Genomic DNA, 22916 nt, shown 5'->3' with positions numbered 1-22916 from the left:
GCGGTGGAGGAAGGAGAGCTTAGCGCCGTTCTGCCGGCTGAGTCATCCCCAGCTTCCCACCCCGGGCAGAGACAGATCGATTTGCTTTGGATTCAAAGGAGGAAAAATACAACCCAGCTCCTTCCCGTCGTAAACACCGGGGCTGGTTCAGATCCTTTATTTTTTTAAATTGATTTTTGAGGGGTATTTGCTGCCCTCCCCCAGCTCCACGTCTCCGGTGGCTCCTCTAAATGTTGGGGACCAGAGACCCGCGGAGCATCCCCTCTGCCCCGTCCCCACCGACTGCCATGAGCGGGTGGTGAGGATGATGATGATGGTGGGCATGGCTCTGTGCTCTGCGTGGCCGGGGCTGTGCGGTAACCCTCTGCGGGGACAGATGTGGTCAAACCCCTGGAAAATTGGCACGTCCTTGGTGCGGGGCTTGGGGCGAACGCAGGGGAATCGGTCCCGGTGTGAGATGGACCATCCTGACCCCCATCGAGCTGGAGGCGCAGGCTGCAGCCACGCAGCCCGTTTCTACTTAAACTCTCTGCTCGAGACAGGAGTTTTCATTTCCGAGATGTTCATCCCAGATCCATAAATCAGAATTTATTGAAGCAAAAAAGCCCAGACCCCCAGCGAAGAGTCTCATCTTGCAGCTGAGGCTGTTGATGAATCCTCCGTTTCACAATGCGATGCGGCGGGTTGAGCCCTGGTTTTTGCTTTTCTGGTTTTACCCTGAGGACTACCTAAAATAGGAAAATTAAAAATTTAACAGTAGGCTGGATAGGGCTGTCACGCAGAAGAAAAGGACTGGGATCCTTTCATTAATGTGGGAAGGCGTCTTCTGCTCTTCTGACGGGGCTCAGTTCAAATCAGTTTTCTTCCCCTTGGGCAGTGCAGGGAGCGGGTGCCTCTGGAGTGGGAGAGGTGACATCCCCTGCTCTCCTTCCCGGATGCTAACGAGCATCCCTAGGTTGTGGACCGGCTGTTGGGGTGGGAATGTGCCTGCGGGTGCCGTTGGGATCCGTCCCCTCTGTGCCGGCACCACTGGGGAGTTCGGGGAGGTCCCTTTCCATCCCGCAATCTGTTTGAAATCTGCTTTGTTTGCCAAAAAATACTGCTTTTCTGCTGGGATTTGTTTCTGTGGATCAAAGGGGTAGTTTGTGTGCGCGATATTGTCAGGATATCACACTCTGAAACCCACCGGTCTCCGTGGGCGGGCAGGGGGTGATGGATCATGTTCCAAAAGCAGCCTGATGGGTTGGTTTTTCCAAGAGAACAGGCAAAAATCCAATCCCTTTATCCCTTCGGGGGGAGCCGGGATCGATTTTTTTTTTTTTTTTTTTTTTTTTTTTTTTGCATGTCTGAGGCCTGAGCTGCTGAGAACAAAGGAGCACTTTATTTATCGTTTTCCTCAGGAATCGATTATTTGTTCATTTTATTTTGCAGACGGTGAGAGTAGCCCCTTTCCCCCCCCCCCCTTCGCGGGCGTTCGCTCTGCCCGGCCGTGACAGCCACGGAGCCGGAGGGATCGGTGCCTTTCCCTTGTGCCGGCTGTGTGTGGGGGGGAGAGGCTGGGAATCCCAGATGTGTCCCTCCAGATGTGTCCCTCCAGATGTGTCCCTCCAGATGTGGTTTTATTCCAGAGCATGTGTAAAGCCAATGCCACTTGGGAAACTCTGGAGGAACTGGTTTGTGAGGAGCTGGTTCGCTCTGGGAAAGCATCTGGTGTGAAGGGTGGTATCTGGTGCCACCTGGAATTCTTCCTTTAACACCGGTAGATCGGGGGGGTGGGGGGTGTTATCGCGGTACCCTCAGTTTGTAATTTGGGGTGTTGGGCTAAAAGCTCTTCAGCTACAAGGGGAAGATCCTCCCCGGACCCTGCGTGTCCCTGCAAGGGAGGGAACCGGGTCCCGGGAAGGGATGCATCCACCTGGCAGGTGTCCCTTTGAGCTTGGGGACAACCCGAGGCTGGTATGCGGCCGGGGGGAAGCCAGATCCTGCCTCCCTTTCCAGGTCCATAAATCCCTCCACGGAGGCAGAAACGATGATGCCCACAGCACCAGAGCCCCCCAAAGCCGCTTTGGAGCCCCCCAAGATGCCTGCAGGACCGAGGAGGGTCCCTGGGCACCTCACCCCGTGGCATGGGGTGGGTGAGGGAGGGTGAAGACACCCCCAGCGTCCCCTTCCCTTCTCGGGGGGGGGGTCTCTCTCAGACCATTGCAAAGACTGCAACTGGCGTCCACACCCCTGGAGTTGGTAAGTTGTTGCTTTATAATTTTTCCAAACTGTCCCCTGCCCCTCGTCTGCACAAGTAAAGGGATAATTTGGGAAAGGTGCTGCTGGGAGAAAGATGCTGCTCTTGGGTTTGGAGCAGGGTCGTTCCGGTGCTAAGGGTGTCACTCGGCTGTCGATACGGGCACCGCTCCCTTGTGCCGCCTCCATCTCCAGTCAAACCTCTGGGCACTAACGCATTTATGCATTGATTTTGGTTTTGGTTTTTTGGTTGTTTTTTTATTTATTTTCAAACAAATTGAATTAATTTGCAAAGCGAACTTCTCCCGCCGCAGCCACCGCGTCGGTTCTGAATGAGAAAGAGCAGGTGGCTGTGAGTCCTGGCTGTGCTGGAGTGGGAAAACTAATGGAGAACGGGAACTGAGCAGCTCATCTTGTTTGTCTTTAGTTTGGCTTCTTGAAAGTGCTGCGGGGAGACGTCCTGGTAAAAATAAAAAGCGAGTGGCGATGATCACCTTTCTGTTCTGCTCTCTGGGATGGCAACGGTGTGGTTCGTACTGATACCTGCTCCTGGAGACTGTGCCGGCCTCAGTTCCTGCTCCGTGGATTTCCGTACTTTAATTCAGGTCTAATTAAAAAAAGAATTAAAAAAAATAGAAGAGAAGCAAAAGAGAAGCAAACAGGGAAGATGAGCCGGGCTATAACGTGGGAATAAGCAGCAGATTGAGATGCAGGGGTGTGCGGAGAGGAGACGATGCCAGAGCATCCTTGGGCAGGAGGCAGAGCTGGTGGTGGGACCCTGCGGTGACACCAGCCGAGCCCGTGGTGACGTGCCACCACCCCGGGCTGCTTGGAGGAGGGTCGGCGTGACCCCCATCGCCGCAGGATTGTCATCTGTGCCTGGTGCAGGATGGCTGCCTGGGCCCTTCATAGCTCCTGATAAAAATTCCTGGGTTTTTAATAAGCAGGTAATGAGTTGATTTATTTTTTCCTTCCTCCAGAGCTTGGCTGCACCTGATCCTGCGCAGATCAGAAGCTGGTCCCTGCCAAGGATCAGAGATCTGAACGCAGCTCAGCCCTCTGAAATGAAATGATTAAATTAACTCAAACGGGTAAAATTTTGGCATAAAATGATTCAGTGATGCACTTTATCTGCTGGGAACTCTTTGAGCTCTTGGAAGTTCGCGTGAATTAGTTTGCTTAAGAGGACCTGGTGCATGTAATTACATTTAACGTTGTGCAGTCGCTCTTGCCCAAGAAATTAATCTTTGGACACCGCAGACCTCGAGGGGTGAGGTTTTTGGCATCTCTCCTGTCCTCTAACGTGAGGTGATCTGTGTTGCCTGAGGGGCGAGCGGCGACTTGGCTGTGTCATCGCTGAGGGTGGCCACCACGTGCTTGGCTGATGCCACGTCCCCTCTGTCACTTGGGTTTGGTCCTTTGCCAGGAAGCAGCCTTGGTGGCACTGATCACCATGTGGTCCTGTGCCTTCCCGGGGAGTTTTCCCAACAATTTCTGGGGCAGGAGCGTGCGGTGATGGGGTTCGGGTGGTTCCTGGTGCGAGGATCTCCCTCCCGAGTGGGGGTGAGGGACCCTCCTCCTCCAGACCCCTCTTCAGAGCCTGCGTTGTGGTGGTTGTCCCCAGTGTCATCATGGAAGAGGCTCCTGTGGCATCAGTCCTGCTGGGAACGGGGTATTTGGTGTCTGTGAGAGCGAATCCCCGTGGCTCTGGAGGAATAAGGTGCTGCTCTAATGCATCCAACTGAGATTTCCAGAGGGTTGGTTGTTCTGGGCCAACTTTGGCCAACTCCTGCTGTTCCTTCCCTTTATTGTGTTTCTCCAGCGCTTTTCCCTCTGCATTTCGGATTCATTTTCCCCATAAGAAAGTGCACCCAAATGCAGGCTGGCGACTCTCTGGGCTGACGGGCAGCGTGAAGGATCACCAGTGGTGGGAGATAAAGAGGGGCAGCGAGAAGGATTTGTGCCTTGTGTATCTGCCTGTACAGGATTTATGAGGGAGGGGAGCCATAGGAGGAGGGGGAAGGGTTTTAACCTGAAAGAGGGGAGATTGAGCTGAGATCTGGGGAAGAACTTCTTTGCTGTGAGGGTGGTGAGAGCCTGGCCCAGGTTGCCCAGAGAAGCTGTGGCTGCCCCATCCCTGGAGGGGTTCAAGGCCAGGTTGGAGGGGACTTGGAGCCACCTGGTCTGGTGGGAGGTGTCCCTGCCCAGGGCAGGGGGTGGAATGAGATGGTCTTTAAGTTCCCTTCCAACCCAAACCATTCTGTGATTCCATGATTCTATGATTTCTCAGGCTGCTGTGTGTAAACGATGGCACGTAGAGGGCTGGAGCGGTAATTTTGACTCGATGATGGGTCGCCGAAGCCGCGGGGGAGAAGTTTGTGCATCAGGATCAAGGTTTGGAGGGACGAAGGTGGTGCTTGCAAAGTGGGGGGAGCCTGGGAAGGGTGGTGAAGTGGGTGCAGCACCAACAAGGATGTTCTGGAGCAATAGCTGGGAGCAAGAAGGAGGTTCCCTGGGTGCTGGGGGGAGCGCTGGAAGGTCTCTTTTTAGGCTGGATTGTTACTGGTTTTAAATTGGAAGAGGGGAGATTTAGATGAGATATTAGGAAGAAATTCTTTCCTGTGAGGGTGGTGAGGCACTGGAACAGGTTGCCCAGGGAAGTTGTGGCTGCCCCATCCCTGGAGGGGTTCAAGGCCAGGCTGGATGGGGCTTGGAGCAACCTGCTCTAGTGGAGGTGTCCCTGCCCAGGGCAGGGGGGTTGGAACTGGATGATCTTTAAGGTCCCTTCCAACTCTAACCATTCTGTGATTCTATGTTTGAGCTGGGGTTTGGGCTCCCCTTGGCTCGGGAGCTGACGCTCTTGGGCGATGGGGTGGAGGAGGGACGCGGCGGGGACTGGTGCCGGTTCCAGCGTCCTCCTGACTCCAAACTTCAGCCGGATCCCGGCAATAATCGTGTGTCTGAGCGAGCGGCAGTCAGTCATGCTGAATTAAACAACCTTTTATGAAAGCTCCTGTGCACGCTCGGATAAATGAAGGCGCCTAATAGACAGTGAGTCATGACACTCTATTTATCTTCCTTGCTGAAAGCCTGAGCAGATGCAGGGACCTCTTTTATCTGCCAGAAACATTGGAAAATGAATTTGTTACGTATAGGGGAGGCTGGAGGGGTGAGATCATGCCAGCAGGCTGGGGTTGCAGCCTGTAAATGGGTGTCACGGCTGTCCCGCTCCCGTCCCCATGTGACACCCGCCGTGGTGGCAGGGTTGGTGGCACTGGGCTCTGCTTGGACACCCGGAGCCGAGGCATCCCCCGCTGCCTGCTCGAGCAGACTGAACTTGTGCTAGCAGTAAATAAATGCTTTTTTTTTAAAAAAAAAAAAATCCTTATTTTGACCGTAGTTGGACAACTGCGAGGAGTTCCTTGTGCAGCAGCTTTGTTCTCTGCGTGCAGGCTTTCCAGGAGCGGGATTTTCCCTGCTTTGGAGACTCATTTTTATTTTTTTTTAAAAGAGAACCTTTTTTCTTGGCAGTTTTATTTCCAGCTCCTCTGCGATCCGGGCTGTCGGCCCCGACGGGAGCAGAGACGGGCGACCCAGGGCTCCCTCCTGGCTCGGAGCCTGCGGCACCCGCTGCCTCTCCCCGTACCTGTCTGCGAAGGGGAGAGCAGTCATCCCACAAGAGGTGCTGTGCTTAATTACTTACGGTAATTAAACCCTCTTACGGAGGTGTGAGAGCGGAGCCGCGTGCCTGTGCGGCGGCGGGGAGCAGATGCTCGCCAACACCCATCTGCTCTTTAGCATCGAGGCCCTTCTGTGCTCCCTGAAATTCCCGCTGCGGCGGCACAAGGAGGATGAGGAGCACGAGGATGTGGGGAAATTTTGGAGGAGAACGGGCTGCCATCGCCCGCTGCCAGCCTGGGCGAGGAATCGCTTCCACGGCATCTATGGGATAGGCTCTCGGTGCTGGGGAGAGCTGTTGGATTCATGGCTTCAGACCCAGGAATCCTTGAAAAAAGCCTTTAAAAAACAAGAAAAAGAGGAGGAAGAAAGATCAGGGTGGTGTCCTCGGAAGATGGAGCGTGCTGTTGTTGTAATGTGGGTGCTGCCAGGAGCGTGCCTGTGTCTGGCTCTGCTTCCCGAGGGCTGTGACTGTCGATTTTGATGCGGTTTCTTCTCTTCTGGGATTTCCTCATGTTAAAAAAATGAAGGAAAACGAGAGGCTGGGGAGAAGGGGACGGTGCACCCTGTCCATGCGTGGAGGGGTGTGCTGGGGACCGGTGCTGCCTCCTGTAGCCTTCAGACAGAGGAGGGATGCTTGGTACCGGGATGGTTCTCCCTCTGCCCCCCTGCCCGGGGTCCCTGCCCCATGGAGATGCTTCTGGAGCCTGGCTGTGGCCGTGGGCACCGTGGGCGAGCAGCGAGAGGGGGAGGCCAGGGTGGGTTTGTGCAGGGTGGAAGCGCCGATGGGGACCACAGGGATGCAGCCCGACTGCCAGGAAGCATTCGTTACATCTGCTTAAAGTTAATGGAGCATCCCGGGTTTACGGAGCCCAGCGGAGCGGGGAAGGGGCTGGGGTTTGCAGAGCTGGAGATGTTCATAGCATCACGCTCGCAGTCCAGGCAGGCGTTTCTGTAAGGGGCTTGGATTAACTATCGGGCCTTTGGGAAGCTTAGAAGTTTTCCAAGTAATTTTGATTTATCTCAGCCATTAGGGGAGAGAATTTAACATGCAATTATTTTCTGCCCCTGGAGAGGAAGATGTCAGCTACGTGGGTTATCGTTTTCTTTAGCAAATCTCTTTTTCTTGCCCACCCCACCCCCAGACAAGGGGTCAGCCCAGGCTTTGCTCAGCTCTTCTGGTGTTAACCCAGCGGCTATAATGGGAAATACAGGTTTCCAGCTGCAAACCAGCAGGTGCTGGCAGTAATGGGGGGATCTGCGGCTTGGGCTCGGAGGAGCCGAGAGGAATTTGGCTCCCTGCGTTTAGGGGGTGCAGCCGTCATGGATACGGTAGAAACAGATGAGAGGAGCCAGAGATGTGGCTGGGTGGAGGCTTTTGAAATGAGAGTACTCGATGCCTTTCTTCCTTCACCTTCTTCCCGTCCGCATCGACACCAATCAATTTTTACAAATCGCCGGCGAGAGGCAGTTAATCACAGATTTAAATAAGTCTATTGTGTGCCCGTGCTCGGCGCCGTCTCTCCTTCCCTTCTCCCGCACTTCAGAGGTGGGAGCTGGCAAATTTTCCTAAATGCATTTTTTATAAATTCATCCCCTGCAAGTTCAATCGGAAGGAACAAACCCCGGAGCCCCCGGTGTGGGACTGGTGCTGCTGCGGGAGCCCGGAGATCCCTCCTCAGCTGCTGGCAGCTCCGGGTCCCTCCTCGGCCAGGCAGGGTCTTGTTGCGAGAATTTGATGGGGAAATCGCTGGGGATGAGCCGGAGGAGCGTTTTGGAGCTGTACATGATTTTCCTTCCAGCATCTTCAGCCAAGGGAGGCTCAGATTCCCACGAGCGTGGGGGAAGATGCGGGGATGCTCCCCCCAGTCTCCCCAGCCCATCTCGCCCCTACCTGTGTCATGGGGCTGGGCTGGAAGGAGACATTTGCAGTGAATTCAGAGCAAAATAAGTCTCAAGCTGCCTAAGGAGGGGTTCTCACACAGAGAATTTGCCGAAGGAGGAATTAAGTAGCCCCATCCCCAACTCGGCAGCCTGCTTGAGCACATTGAACTTCATTTGAGGAGGAGGAGGAGGAGGAGAGAGGCAGGGCTAAAACCAGGCCTAATTAGAGGGGAGAAGGGCTGTAAAGCAGCTGTGGAAAGGCAGAGAGCTCCACAGGCTTCCGTTTGGATTCAGGAGCTGAGGTGCTGCAGTAAAGAGGGGGGGTTTTTTTTTGAGCTCAGAGAATAAATAACATATTGTCTGTTTGTGCACCGCTTGCGAGTGCAATAAAGCTGAGCTCACAGCTAATGCAAACAGTTTTCATTAAGAAATAATCAAAAATAAAAAGCCGTTTCACATGCTGATAAGGAGCCAGTTGGTTTTTATATTTCACCAGCCGTTTAAGCCATACTCAAAGCCATTTATCTTTTTCCAGTGCTGGCTGCAGAGGATATGAAAAATGCAGCAGGCTGCACGTATGTAATTAAACTTTTGGCAGAGTCTTTGCCCTGCAGCTTTACTGAGAAATTCAATAATGATAAATAGAGTAGAATATATAGAGGACTTTTTGTGAACAAGATTTAAAATCATGTATGTGGTGCAGATAATCATTTGCCACATAATTGTCTTGGCAGCGTTCTCACGAGTACCCTTGTCTGATTGTGGCAGCTATTCTTTCAAAAAACCACCCCTCGTTCTGCTCTTATCGCTCCTCCAATTTGCCATTGAGGCTTTCCTGGTTTCCAGCCAAGCCCATGTTTAGCCCTAATTATTGTTTTGTTCCCCCCCAGCCCGCGGGAGCTGCGTTTTGTGTGACAGCAGCCCCATCCCCTCCCGCGCGGTGTCCGACGCCGTGAGCTGGTAGCATCACTCCATCACTGTAATTATCCTTTTTTATTTCCCTTTCTTTATTTTTTCCTCCTTTCTCTACAGCAATTGGAAGGAAAACGCATCTCTTGACCCACGTGGGGTTTGTGGTCTGTTATATGTGACACCACGGGGACAATCGGGCTGGGGTTGTCTCCCTGCTCTTGGTGTTGCTGCCTTTATCCTCCGCTAATGCACCGAGAATTTGTGTGAGAGGCAATTTTGTGTTCAAATCGTCCATCCAAACCACCCTCGGTGCTTCCCTTAGAAAAGCCGCCTCCAGTCTGTTTATTTTTCACAGATTTGCCTCCCCGCGCCCCCGCCTTTGCCGCTGGCGGGAGCCAGGCACCGTGGCATCCCCGCCGTCCTTTGTCACCGCTGTCCTCGTGGGCGCGTGGCCACGCGAGGGTGGATATTGCAGCCACCTGTGACCGTTTTAGGCTGTTTTAGCAAAAAAGGAGAAGCGGGGATGAGCTCACCCCAGGCTTTGTGGTCCTTATGGGTGCTCTGTGGGTGCAAGGACGGGACCAGGCACCTGATGCGTCATCAGGGCCCTTTTTCGTTGTCTGCCACAGCCAATGAGCCAGGGGCTGGGGTGGTCTCCGCTTCTACAGCTGGTAAAAAGTCTTCATTTTCATCAAAAATTTTTTCAGTAGTACAAGCTTTAAGTAAAATCAAAAAATTGTATTTAATACAAGTGATACAGGAACTGAATGGATACCTTAGCAGGGGGCAGGCTGGGGTTAAGCACCAGAGCTGGTCTGGGCTTTCCCTGTCATTAGTGAGAGCCAGGAAATGGATCTTTTCTGGAAATTTGATAATGGGGAGGAAGCGCTGCCGAAACACCCTGGCAATACTCAATGGAATGGGAATAGCTGGAACTTCCCCAGTTTTATGATGGGAAGAGATGAACGTTGGCTGTTGCATCCCTTGCTCTGCTCCTTCGTGGAGCCGGGTGGGATTTTGGTGTCTGTTGCTCTCGGGAATCTGATGATGCTGGGAGGGCTGGAGCCCCTCTGCTGCGAGGACAGGCTGAGAGAGTTGGGGGGGTTCAGCCTGGAGAAGAGAAGGCTCCGGGGTGACCTTAGAGCCCCTTCCAGTCCCTAAAGGGGCTCCAGGAAAGCTGGGGAGGGACTCTGGATGAGGGAGGGGAGCCCTAGGAGGAGGGGGAAGGGTTTGACACTGGAAGAGGGGAGATTGAGCTGAGATGTGGGGAAGAAGTTCTTTGCTGTGAGGGTGGTGAGAGCCTGGCCCAGGTTGCCCAGAGAAGCTGTGGCTGCCCCATCCCTGGAGGGGTTCAAGGCCAGGTTGGAGGGGACTTGGAGCCACCTGGTCTGGTGGGAGGTGTCCCTGCCCAGGGCAGGGGGTGCAATGAGATTATCTTTAAGGTCCCCTCCAACCCAAACAATTCTGTGATTCTATGATTCTATGATCTGGTTTCCGCAGGTTCAGGTGGCCCCGAGGTGCAGATGGGTCCCTCTGTGGCATTCACAGCTCCTCTCCGGGGCTCTCCTCCGTGCCCATGGCCAGGCATTCAGCAAAATGTGCTTTTTTCTCAATGAAAATTCACCCACAAATAGGAGTCGGGGGAGCTGAGCTCGAAGCCTGGAAGAGGGGGCTGGGAAAGCTCCTCTTTGATGTTTAAACGTTAGCAAAAGCCTCGCTGTGCTTTGCTGCGGGGGTCCTGGGGGACGGCGCGGTTTCACGGTGAACCCATCAAATCCGGGGAAAAGGGAAATAAGGAGGAAGTACGACTGGAATCAGGCAGTGAAAATCCTGATAAACCAATAGTTCTGAGCACTGGGGGTCTCCGTGCCCGAGTGGGTCCCCATTGCTGGGGGGGGGCTGGAGCTGGGCCAGGCTGGAGCAGGAGGTGGCTCTTCCCTTCCTGGGGGCTCCATGGGTGTCCCCGGAGGATCCTGGGCATCGTGCCACTGTGGGTGTCCCCTCCCTGCCACCGGTCTGGGGAGAGCTGGGATTCCCCAGGTAACGGGGAGTGAGAAATAGCCGAAAGGGAGACGGGAGTCAATAACGGGGGGCAAAGTGACGTCTGTGCGAGCAGAGCAGATGCCGAGGCAGAGCTGTTTTGTTCTGAGCCCGAAAGTTAGATTTCTTTGGAAATGCTGGTGACATTTGGTTTATCAGTTCCGTGAAGAGCCAAGTGAGAAGCAGCTGGAGGTTCTGATTTTTTGGCTTGTTCTGCCTGAACCGTGGGGACAGGAACCGAGACATCTGGGGTTTCCACCCGTGGCTCTGGGTGAGATGCTCCTGCCTCCCCTGCCCATCCCCTGCCTGGGAGCACGTGGGCATCACCTGGCTGTAACGATTAAAGTAAAACCCTGGATTTACTTATTTTGTTTAGTTTATCCTAGAGAAGATGAGGGTGACGTGGTCAAGGACTTGGCCAGGGCAGCGCTGTGGGGTGATGGATGGTCCCTTGACTTGGCGTGTTGTTACGAGCGCTGCGGTGGCTGGAAGGAGAGGCTGGATCAGTCCAGGGAGGAGGAGGAGAAGGAGGAGGAAGGCTCCAGCCTGAGCCTGGTCCTTGAGTAGGTGAGAAAGAGGCAAGGGAAGATCTAAAGTTGCAGAGGAAGAAGATGTGATGGACACGGGTTTGTGCTTCCTTGGATGGCACGTGCTTCTCTGGAGTCACCAGCTGGGTCTTAAAATCAGAAACGCTGGGGATGGACAGGACCAGGTGACATCATGAGATGAGCCAAAAGAAAAAGTTAATAAAAATAGAAGAAAATTGCCGTCGATGGCGTAGCCTGCCTGGTGTCGTGTCGGTCCCGCCGCTCTCGGCTGGTGCTGTGAGATGAGAGCGCAGCGGAGATTTAAAACTCAGCCTGATTTCAAAAAAGCTACTGATGTCACATTCTGCCTTTTCCCTGCGTTCCCCAGCGGGTACCTGAAGGCTTGAAAAAGCAAAGCTTCCCCCGCAGCCACCGAACCCTCTGCTTTCGGCGTTCATCCTCTGTTTGTCCCTCGCAGAAAGTGCCTCGGGAGCCTTCGCTGCCCCGGCTGTTGCGCCGTTGCGGTCGCTCGTGCTTTTATTTAGCACTTGTTGCTTTCTATAAAGGGGGAAACGCGGGTGTTTTGTCGCTTGCATATAAGTGCTCTTCTCAAATTGTCACATCAACTGGTTTTTTTCCTCTTCCCTTGATGCCGGAGGGGGGTTCCTGCACCTCTCTGCATCCCTGCATCACCCTGGGTTCCGTGTAGGTGGTCCTGCAGCGCAAGCAATCACAGAATGGTTTGGGTTGGAAGGGACCTTAAAGATCATCCAGTTCCAACCCCCTGCCCTGGGCAGGGACACCTCCCACCAGAGCGGGTTGCTCCAAGCCCCCTCCAACCTGGCCTTGAACCCCTCCAGGGATGGGGCATCCACAGCTTCTCTGGGCAACCTGGGCCAGGCTCTCACCACCCTCACAGCGAAGAATTTCCTCCTAATATCTAATCTAAATCTCCCCTCTTTCAACTTAAAACCGTTCCTCCTCCTCCTATGGCTCCCCTCCCTGACTGAGAGTCCCTCCCCAACTTTCCTGGAGCCCTTTTAGGAACTGGAAGAGGCTCTAAGGTCTCCCCGGAGCCTTCTCTTCTCCAGGCTGAACCTGGGCCAGGCTCTCACCACCCCCACAGCAAAGAATTTCTTCCCCAGATCTCATCTCAATCTCCCGTCTTTCCATGGAAAACTGTTCCCCCTCGTCCTGTCGTATGGGAACCCGTTCCCATCGTGGTGCCAGGGCTATGTCGGTGGCCGGGGCAGGGTCAGCTGAGTATAATGCTGTTTGTGGGGCCGGGGGTCTGCGTGCCAAGCAATTAAAGTCGTCCACTGGTCTGGCAGGAGAAGGGAATTTCATCTCTAAGTGGCTCCAGCCTCGGCTGCCCCATTGCCAGGGGTCTGTCGTGCTGTGGGGCTCGGCTGGATCTGGTTGTCCTCGCTATTGCTTTAAAAAAAAATATTTATTTTCATCCCGGCGGGCTGAAACGAAGCTCTGCCATCAAATGTTACAGCGCATTATTGGCTGGGCTAGGGTTTGGGGACAGAAAGTGTCTGGCTCCGTACGGCTAACGACAAGGACAATATTTATCTGTGCAGCATCATGCTCTGTTTGCAGAGCGGCCGTGGCCTTTTGGGGAAAAACCCATGAGAATGGCAGGTCACGGTTTGCAGCCCCGGTGACGCCGTCCAGGGATGCTCCTGTAGCAGGGGAGGTGGCAGGAGGGAATGAGCCGGAGAGACGGCTGGGTTTTGGTCTTTGCCCTGTTGTTTTTGATACCAAAATATATTAAATTGTCAGTTTTTATTTTCTGTGTCGTTGAGGGCTGTGGCAGGATGCCTTTCCACCTCCGTTACAGAATCACATGGGGTTGGAAGGGACCTCTGGAGATCATCCAGTCCAACCCCCCTGCCAAAGCAGGTCCACCCAGAGCAGGTTGCACAGGAACGTGTCCAGGTGGGTTTGGAATGTCTCCAGAGAAGGAGACTCCACCACCTCTCTGGGCAGCCTGTTCCAGGGCTCTGCCACCCTCACAGGAAAGAAGTTCTTCCTCATGTTTAGATGGAATGTTACTGGGCGCCACTGAAAAAAGACTGGCCCCATCCTCCTGACACCCACCCTTGAAGTATTTATAGGCGTTGATCAGGTGCCCCCTCAGTCTTCTCTTCTCCAGACTAAAAAGCCCCAAGTCCCTCAGCGTTTCCTCATCAGAGAGATGCTCCAGGCTCCTCATCATCTTTGTGTAGCCCTCAGTTGTACCCTCTCCAGCAGTTCCCTGTCCTTCTTGAACTGGGGAGCCCAGAACTGGACCCAGTGCTCCAGCTGGGGCCTCCCCAAGGGAGAGCAGAGGGGTAGGATGACCTCCCTCCACCTGCTGGTCACACTCTTCCTGATGCCCCCCAGGATGCCATTGGCCTTCTTGGCCACCAGGGCACATTGCTGGCTCATGGTCATCCTGTTGTCCACCAGGACTCGTAGGTCTTTCTCTTCAGAGCTGCTCTCCAGCAGGTCACCCCCAACCTGTCCTGGTGCAGGGGGTTATTTCTCCTCAGGTGCAGCACCCTACACTTGCCTTTACTGAAGTACATCAGGTTCCTCTCTGCCCAGCCCTCCAGCCTGTCTTGTGTCTTGCAGCACAGCCTTCTGCTGTGTCAGCCACCCCTCCCGGTTTTGTATCGTCACCAAACTTGCTGAGGGTACATCCCATCCCTTCATCCAGGTCATTGATGAATATATTGAAAAGGGCTGGACCCAGTACTGACCCCTGGGGGACTCCACTTGTTAGAGACCTCCACCTAGATTCTGTGCCCCCAATCACAACCCTCTGAGCTCTGTCTTTCGGCCAGTTTTCAATCCACCTCGCTGTCCATTCCTCTAATCCACACTTCCTAAGGCTCACCTATGAGGATGCCGTGAGAGACCGTGTCCGTTGGTGCCTTGCAGATGGGAGAAAGCGTGGAGCGTCGCTGGCTTTCCCGAGGTGACCCCTTGTGTCAATTTACACGAGGCCACTTAACGCCGAGGTTGTTAATTGGCGCTGGAAGCGCAGGCTGAGGGACGGCCGGGCATCGTCCTGCCTCCAAACGCCGCTGGCCCTCGGTCAAAACGCTTCCAGACGGCTCCTTGCACTGTGTCTGCGGGGAAAACACAACCCTCGGGGTGGGTAGGTCAAGGGAGAGGAAAGAGAATTCTGTAAATCCAGAGGGGGAATTATACCGTCTAAATGTCAAACCTTCTCTAGCACGGAGCTGTTGGGGAGGAATTTGTGCTCCTCGATTCTTGGCTTCCCTTCTTTTCGCACTGAAGGTGGACAGTGAGGGGCTCGGCGCGTGGCGGTTTTATTACGGTGCTGCCTGGTGCTCCTGCCACCCTTCCCAGCCCAAACTGGGGCTTGGGTTTCGGTGGTGTGTTTTTAAATAACTGGTGGAAATAGAGTTGGTAGTACTGGTCCTGGCTGGGAGCAGGGGGCCGGGAGGGCCTGGGGTTCTCGGGGGATGTCTTAGCAAGCGGCAGCGGCAAATCTTTTGGTAGCGGAACAAATAGTCGCTAAATAGAGCTCAGCGCAGTCGGTTTGTGACCGGGGTGAAATCAAAATGAAATATTTTGTAGGGTTTTCCTTCTTGCAGGGTTTTCCTTCATCGGCGAAGGCACCGGAACTGCAGAGCTGTCGGGTTGGGGGTTGGTGGAGGGGGGGACAATCTCGTTGTAGGACCCTGTGGCTGCTGCCTGTCGGCTCTGTCCTCCTCATCCTCATCAGCCACCGGCCCCAGAGCTTGTCCCGGCCAGATCTGGGGCTTCAGGGTGGGGGGTGAGCCTGGGAGTGATGCTGTGGAACTCTTTGGGGCTGGGAGTGGGTCCCTGGAGGAGGAGGAAGCAGAGGATGAAGTTCTCCTTTGCCTCAGGGTCTCCCTGAGTGGGAGTCTCCCCTCTCTGCGTGGGGAGAACCCCCCTGCCCTTACCTGAAACGAAGGGGAGGGGGGGCCAACACACCTTCAGCCCTGCTTTGGTCAGTGGTTTTTCCTTCTCTCTGCTTTTTCCTTTTGGGAGGGGAGGCAGGAGATGCCCAGCTTGTCCGTCTGTCTGTCTCCCTCTCGCCTGACCCGGCTGTTTTTTGTACCCGCAGACAAAGGTGAGAACGGGGAGCCCTATCAGAGGAGGAAGGGTGTGGGGGTCACCCTGCCAGACACCCCCCCGGCGTTCCCCACGGCCAGGGACGGTGCCCCGACCGCCGGCAGCAGCAGCTGGAGGCGGATTATGCTGATGATCCTCGCTATAACCATCCACAACATCCCAGGTGAGTCCTGTCCGTCCGTCCATCCATCCCAGTTCAGGGGCAGCCCCTTCCCAGTGCCGTCCTGGGGAGATCACCCAGGGCTCCCACCTTCTCTCCCTCCCTTTTCTTGCCGGATGGCACTCGCCGAGCAGGTGCCCGGTTGCCTTTTGGCAAGATTTATCACGTCCAATCTCCCTCCCTCGGTGGGGCTGAGCCCTGGAAGGTTTGGGCAGCAAAACATCCTGCAAGGTGGGGGCTCGGGGGGGAGCCCGTGGGCTCGGGCTTGTTGCTGCATCCTCAACATCTGCAGCCCCCTCGCTCTTGCCAGCCTGGCGTGGGCGAAAATTGTGGAGCTGGGAGGATACTGAGGGAGATGACACTGTAAAGACAACAAATTCTGGTCTCTCTTCATTTCTTTTCTGCTCTATGTGCCAGCAAGAGATGCATTTTAAAGCGCTGCCGCTCTGCGGGAGCACGTACAGTTGGGGTTTTCGTATTCAAGGGACGGAGTTTGCCAGTAGATGGAAAACTGCAGAGGCCGGAGTCGGGAAGAGCCATGTCCTGCCAGGGGCTGGGCTTTTTTTTTTTTTTTTTTTTTTGGATAGAAAAAGCTGTGATTAAAAAAAAAAAAAAAGATGAGAGAGATTTGTAACAGCTGAGGACACTCAGCTGCTTTGCAATTCTTGGTGCTGTTGAAAGTGATAGAAGGCAACCTCTTCTATCGCTCGCTTCCCTGGTTTCCTTCTCCTCTCCCTCCTCCTCTTCTCCTTCCCCTCCCCTTTTTTTCCTTCTCCGCTCAGTCTCTGCCTCTCTCAGGTTGTAGCCTGGATGGGGGGTGCAGGGAGAATAGGAAAAGGTTTTTCTGCATAATTTGGGTCATAAACTTGGCGAAAAACGATGAGAGCCTTTGGATGAGCCGTGGTTTCCGAGCTGGGCTGAACGCGTGGCTTGTTGGCTGAGGAGGTGGCTACTGTCAGCCCTGAGAGGGCTCGTGTTAACCCTCAGAGCTGGGGAGGGGGAGCTGCCTCGGGGCCTCAGGTGCGCTTTTCCATTTCCAGAGCAACTTTTATCCTTTGCCAGGGCACCCAGCTTAAATTCCATCCCTGGTGGGGCTTCCCGGGTGAGAAGGCTCCATGACGGGTCGGTAATGGCAGAGCCCGTGTTTCTGCCCTTCCAAGGACACCCCGGGATTGAAGGGCAGGAGAAAATCAAAGCCAACACACAACTCTTCTCGAGCCTTTGGGAGCCACCCTCCCGTCCAGCAATTACTGCTGGGGCAGTAATTGCTTCATTCCAGCCAGACATTGGCTCCCAGTGCCCTTGGGTGCTCCTGCTCCCATGGATTTTCCTCTTTGCATCCCTTTTTTTGTTTTTAATTATTAATGTATAACTCAGATGCCTTAGCTGAGCTCCGTGTATTGCCGGGGGAGGCGGATGCCGGGCAGACGAGGCACACAGGGAGCTTTAAATTAGCCACATGCACTAAAAAAAAAAGAAAGGGAAAGGTTTGGGCCGAGCAAACGGTAATTGGATTTCATCCTTCAAATGAAGTGTCAGGGAGCGGGGGTGAAGAGCCGGGTGGTGTGTGCGGCCGCGGTGGCTGGGGATTCCTGTCTCTGTCACTGGGAAAAAAAAGAAAGGAGGTTTTGTAGAGGAGTGAACAAAGCGTCACCCGCAGCAATAGGTTAATGGTGACACAGCCCCGGGTGCCGCCGAGACGCCCGTCTAACCTTTCCCAGCTCCTGCAGGAGCTCAAAGCCACCCTGGGATGGCTACGGAGGCTCAGAAATTCCCTCTTGCATCTTAAAGGTCACAATATTAAAGTTTAATATCCAGAGGAGGTGTGCGAGCGGTGGCCTGCGGGTGGCTCAGCTCAGCGGGGTCTCTGGGTGGCAGTGGGGTGTCTGTCCTTGCCAAGCCCTGTCCCCAAAGTCCCCCTCCTGCTCTTTTCCAGCTGGCGCGTCCCTTTCCAGCAGCGCTGGGTGGGTGACAGTGGCTGTCTCTGCTCGGTGGGGCCACTCACGGGTGGCAAAGCCCTGCACCGACGTCCTCCTGCCAACGGGGATGTGCCCAACGTCATCCAGAGGTTTCAAGTCACAGAGGTTGGACTCCGGCCCGCGTCTGCCATCACGCTCCTTGTCACCCTGCCCGCAGGTGACAGGATGCCGGCACCCGTTTCACCCTGATAAATGATTCAGACGGTGATTAAAACGGGAGCTCGTGCCCCGTGTGCTCATTCCTGAGGTCTCCGGTCCTTCACGGATGTAGAGGCAGATGTGGTCTCTCTGGAGCAGCAGGACGGGGGTTTGCTTTGGCTTCTCCTTCCCCGCAGCCCCTGCCTGCGGCGCGGGGTTTGGAAACACTGTAATGCTCTACCTCAATTAGCGTCCCCGCTGGTGGAAAAGCTGACAACTATAATTAGCGCAGGCTCCGGCGGCGTAATGACACCTCGGTGAGCGTGTGGGGTGGGAGGGAGGGAGGAGGCGGGGGGTGCCGAGCCGGGAAGCTGGGGATGCTCGGCACCCTCAGATGGCTCCCAGATGTGGGCTACCTGCTCGGATGGCCCCTGGGCTTGCAAAATGGTTCAGGACTCGCTTCGGCGGCAGCACGTGGCTCTGGTGCTGTGTCTGGGGCTCGCTCCGCTTCCCTGCGATCCCAACGTGCTTGTGGGGAGCACGTCATTGAAGGATGGAGCACGTCATCAGAGGGGGGAGCACGTCATTGGAGGTTGTCCAGGTGGTTCCGAGGGTTTTCTGTCCTCCCCTTGTCTTCATAAAACTTCATAATACCTCACGTGCCTCGGGGAGGATGTGATGCTTGGGGGGATGCAGGGAGGAGGATGCAGCAGGAGGGGACTGCTCCTGTCCACGCTCCCCTCGCTGGACCCCTGGTCTGCCCAAGTGTCTCTGATGGGTCTTGCTCCTTTGAAACCTGGGATTGAGCCCAAGCTCTACCAAGTCCCTCCTTCCCATGGTTAAAACCCTCGCAAGGACCAGATCTGGCCCTATTTTTCTCCTCCACCGGTGGGGAAGGAGCCTGTTTTATTGCCAGCGGAGAACAGTTCTATTTACTTTGAGCCCCATTTAGGGATGTTTTGGTCTTGGCAATGCGTCTGTCTTTGGTTTGAGGCAAACGTGCTGGAAGCTGGTTAATGTGTGGGTGAGATAATTGAATGTAAAGCTCAGCCTCTCGCTTTCGGTTTGCATTTAGTGGGCTCTGCCAGCAACCGAAAGGTTTGTTAATTTGTTCCAAAGCTGGGGCTGGCAATGTAAAGAATAAATTGATAATGACAGGAGATGCCAAACTGCAGACTGTTCCTGCTAATTAATATTCATATATGCCGAGTTTAGTGGAACATTAATTATGTATTTAATCAAGCCCTGTTTATTCTGGTTTATCTTTGTACCTTGGGTGGCTGTTATGCCGAAGACTTCAGATTAATTAAAATGTTACTGGTGTATCACAAATAACAATTAGCGAGGTGTGAGTTGAACCACCTTTCTCTGTGCTCCTTTTGAAGGGAGGAAGAGGAGGAGGAGGAAGAGGAGAGCCCCGGTGGGATGGAGCTGGTGGGGCCGTGGGTCCACGGGGAGGTCCTGGAGGGCTCTGCCCTGCTCTGAGCTGGGCCATGGTGGTGTGAGATCAGGGGGTTCCTCCAGCATGGAGATGCTGCGGAGCCTGCATCCCTGCCCCTAATGCTCATACCGCTATGGGTGAGATGGAGGAGAGGACCAAGGCTGTGTCCTGCAACCATCTCCATGCCCCGGGGCTCTCCCTGGGACACTCGGTGGCTTAAATTTCCCGGCGGGTGTCTGTACGTGGTGGTGGAGATGGGGAAGGAGCTGCAGATATTTCCTCTGTCGGGTTGTGGCGATGCCCGGCCTTGCTTTCCTCCGGCAGTTGGGAAATGGTGGTTTCTCCCACAGAAACCACTCAAACGGTGGCAGGTATCTGGCTGGGATCCGCCTCGCTGTGGGGACCGCAGTGCCACATCCCTCCGTCACCCCGGCAGCATCCCAACCGGTGCACCCTCCTCTGCTTGGTCCCGGGGGAGGCAGCGGGGCTGATGCCGGGGCCAGTTGCCGGCAGACACGAGGTGATGCTTCCAGCCACCCTCACGTTACCATGGAAACCTGAATTTTCCTTTTCCATTGGGATGTGGTGGGCAGAGCAAGGCAGCCCCGGAGCCCGGCACACGGAGCCGGAGCCATCCCGTCTGCTCCAGCCCTGCAAGAAAATATCTTGCTTTTCTGTATTCAGTCCCATCGCTCTGTGTTTTCGCTCCCGATTCGATCTCTGCGACGTTTCTGCCTCAAGTGTCACCGTTAAGCAGAGGTGTCTGGCAGGGAGCAAACAGGACACGGCAGCGACGTGACCAGAGCCACTGGGTCATGGTGCAAGGTGGCAGCAATGTCCCCTGCTCGTTGAGGGCCAGGGGTGGGCGATGGGCATCTGCCTGTGCCCAAAACGAAAGGGTATTTCCCCACTGGTGAGGAGGCAGCTTCACGGTGAGGTTTGTACCTAAACCCTGGGGTGGTTTGACATCTCCCAGGTGAGCTCCCTGCACGTGGTGGTGTCTCACCGCTGCGTGACAGTGGCCAGGTCCAGGTTGGACACACTCTGCTGGCAGGTGCAAGGTGGGATAGAATCATGGAATTGTCTGGGTTGGAAAAGACCTTTAAGATCCTCTAGTCCAACCATCAACCTGACTGATAAAACCCATCACTAACCCATGTCTCTAAGCACTATGTCAACCTGTTTTTTAAATACCTCCAGGGATGGTGCCTCAACCACTTCCCTGGGCAGCCCATTCCAAGGCTTAAGAACCCTTTCTGTGTAAAACTTTTTCCTAATATCCAATCTGAACCTCCCCTGGTGCAACTTGAGGCCGTTTCCTCTTGTCCCATCGCCCGTTCCTTGGGAGAAGAGACCGACCCCCCCTGGCTACCCCCTCCTTTCAGGGAGTTGTAGAGAGCGAGAAGGTCTCCCCTCAGCCTCCTTTTCTCCAGGCTGAACACCCCCAGCTCCCTCAGCCGCTCCTCACAAGACTTGTGCTCCAGACCCCTCACCAGCTCCGTTGCCCTTCTCTGGACACGCTCCAGCCCCTCAATGTCTTTTTTGTGGTGAGGGGCCCAAAACTGGACACAGCCCTCGAGGTGGGGCCTCACCAGTGCCCAGTACAGGGGGACCATCACCTCCCAAGTCCTACTCACCACACTGTTCCTGATACAGGCCAGGATGCTGTTGGCCACCTTGGCCACCTGGGCACACTGTTGGCTCGTGTTCAGCTGAGAATTAATTGACCAACACCCTCAGGTCCTTTTCTGCCAGGCAGCTCCAGCCACTCTGCCCCAAGCCTGTAGCGCTGCGTGGGGATGCTGTTGTGACAGTGGGGATGCTGTTGTGACAGTGGGGATGCTGTTGTGACGTGGGGATGCTGGAGATGTAGCTTTTTAAACCTTAAACCAAGGTGGCCCAGGTTCAGCCAGAGCTTCTCCATCAGACCTGAGCCAGGGCTGGTGGTTTCCGTGGTGAAGCTGGTCCTCAGATGGTGGTGAATCCGAGGATGTAAACAGAATTCCTGCTGCCGAGGGGGTGGGTATGGAGCGAGGGGTTTTTGGGTGGCTGCAGGGGTTGCGTGCTGTGCTGTCAGACTGGTCTTCCTCGGGAGGGGGTGATTTCCAGGCTGGTTCCTCTGTCATTAGCAAAAAATTGATTGAATTCATTCCCTGGGGACAGGTGCTCCCATGTACTCAGCCTCCCGAGAGAGGGCTGGGCCAGCGAGTGGGAGATTGCATCTCAATTATAAAGAAAAGCGATTATTTATATGAATATTCTCAGAGATCTATTAAAGGCTGGTAACATTCACTTTGAACGATGAGGGCTTTTTTTTTTTTTGGGGGGGGGGGTGTCTATTAAGACCGAGCCTATTTTACAACTGTTGACTTTCATACGCGTTTGGTACCCACCGGGGTTCGGCAGAGCGTGGGAGCGGGAGGCGATTAATCTGTGTCTCGTCTCTGCGATGCCTTTTTTTCTGAAATTACAGCCGGGCTCCTTCCCCTGTCGCCTCTGCTGGTTGCGTTGCCGTTAATGGTTATTCTTGGGCGCTCTCGGAGCCCCTTTGATTTCTCCTGAAAGGTGCTATTTTTAGTAAGAAAAAGGAGGAGAAGAACCTCTCTGCAGCTTGCGTTTCAGAGAAGAGGGTGAGAAGGAAGATGTGGGTGAGGGAAGGTGTCCGGGTGCGGGCTGAGCACGTCGTGCAGTGATTTGATGGGGTTGAAGTGGTGCCGAAGGTCCGGGGGGGGGGGCGAGGAGAGCGCTGGCCCTGGGACCCCGCGCTCACGAGGATGGAAAGATGCACGTTTTGAACAGTCCTGAATTTTTCACAGCGTTTTTCACCTCCGGGGAAAGAAAAACCAGCCCGGGCCGTGGCTTTCCCAGGCTGCTGCCCGTCGCGTCTCCTCTTCCATTTCCAGAGGGCCCCCGGGGGGCACGGAGGTGTCAGGGAGCGAGGGCTTGTTGCTGGGGATGGTACTGCGATGTGATGGCCCTGTGAGCTGCCGGGGGGGACGGGGGGGTGAAGAGGAGAGGAGAGAGGTCAGAGGCAGCCCCCGAGGACGGCGCTGGGTGTTCGATGCCAACCGGGGCGCTTGGCGAGGCGGTGACTCATGTGGGATGGGGAGGAGCTGTGGGAAAGGTTGCTTTAACCTTTCGTCAAACCTCCCATTAATTGTCGCCTCGACAGCACATATTTTGACATTTTCATCTATTAAGCACTTTGGTGGAGTGAAACGACCGGCTCAAAGTCGTCAAGCTGCTGTGTGAGGGGGTGGGAAGCGCGGGGAGGTGGCCGGGAGAGGTACCGGCGCTGGGTAAAGGATGCGGGCGATGCTCTCGGCAGCTGTGGGACGGCTCTGCCCCGCTCCCCCGCTCGAGGGAAGGTGCCACCAGCAAAAACCAGCACCTGAAAAGGTGGGGGCTAAAAAGAAACCCCCCCACTGCGTCAGCCCAACAGGGCTTTCCTGTGCACGCCGTGTATCGCCGTTTCCCTGTCCTCGGTGTGCACCCAAAGTGTGGGTGCCCCTCTGCTGTGGCACAGCCGGGGATGGGAAGGTCCCTTGCCCCCGGGGCTGTGGGCTGCTTTCGGCTCCGTGGCCACCGGCTCAGCTCCCTCGGGGCTTCCCCTGGCTCCTCCTGGGCTTTGGGTTCAGGGCACCTCGGGAAACGGTGCCTGAGGTGGGTGTGATTTCATGGATTAGGTGGGCACGGTTGGGCAGTTTTCCTCTGCAGCCCCCCGGGGGGGTCACGGCCCGTCACGCTGGCACCGTGAGAAGCAGGACGAACTCGTGGGGTCTCTAACGCCCCGCTGGCGG

General features: G+C 55.1%; 1 protein-coding gene across 1 annotated transcript in view; it reads left to right on the top strand.

Annotated features, from left to right (window-relative positions):
* Nucleotides 1-22916, top strand: part of SLC39A11 (solute carrier family 39 member 11) — a 95224-nt gene that overhangs the window by 39508 nt on the left and 32800 nt on the right. Inside the window, exon 5 of the mRNA XM_074159941.1 lies at nucleotides 15391-15561. Within this exon, the coding sequence (XP_074016042.1) occupies nucleotides 15391-15561 (171 nt within the window). The remainder of the gene's footprint in view (nucleotides 1-15390; nucleotides 15562-22916) is intronic.

Source organism: Numenius arquata, chromosome 17, assembly GCF_964106895.1.
Source record: "Numenius arquata chromosome 17, bNumArq3.hap1.1, whole genome shotgun sequence".
NCBI lineage: Eukaryota > Metazoa > Chordata > Aves > Charadriiformes > Scolopacidae > Numenius > Numenius arquata.
The sequence above is the reverse complement of the archived record's forward strand: the minus strand, read 5'-3'. Positions and strand labels throughout refer to the sequence as shown.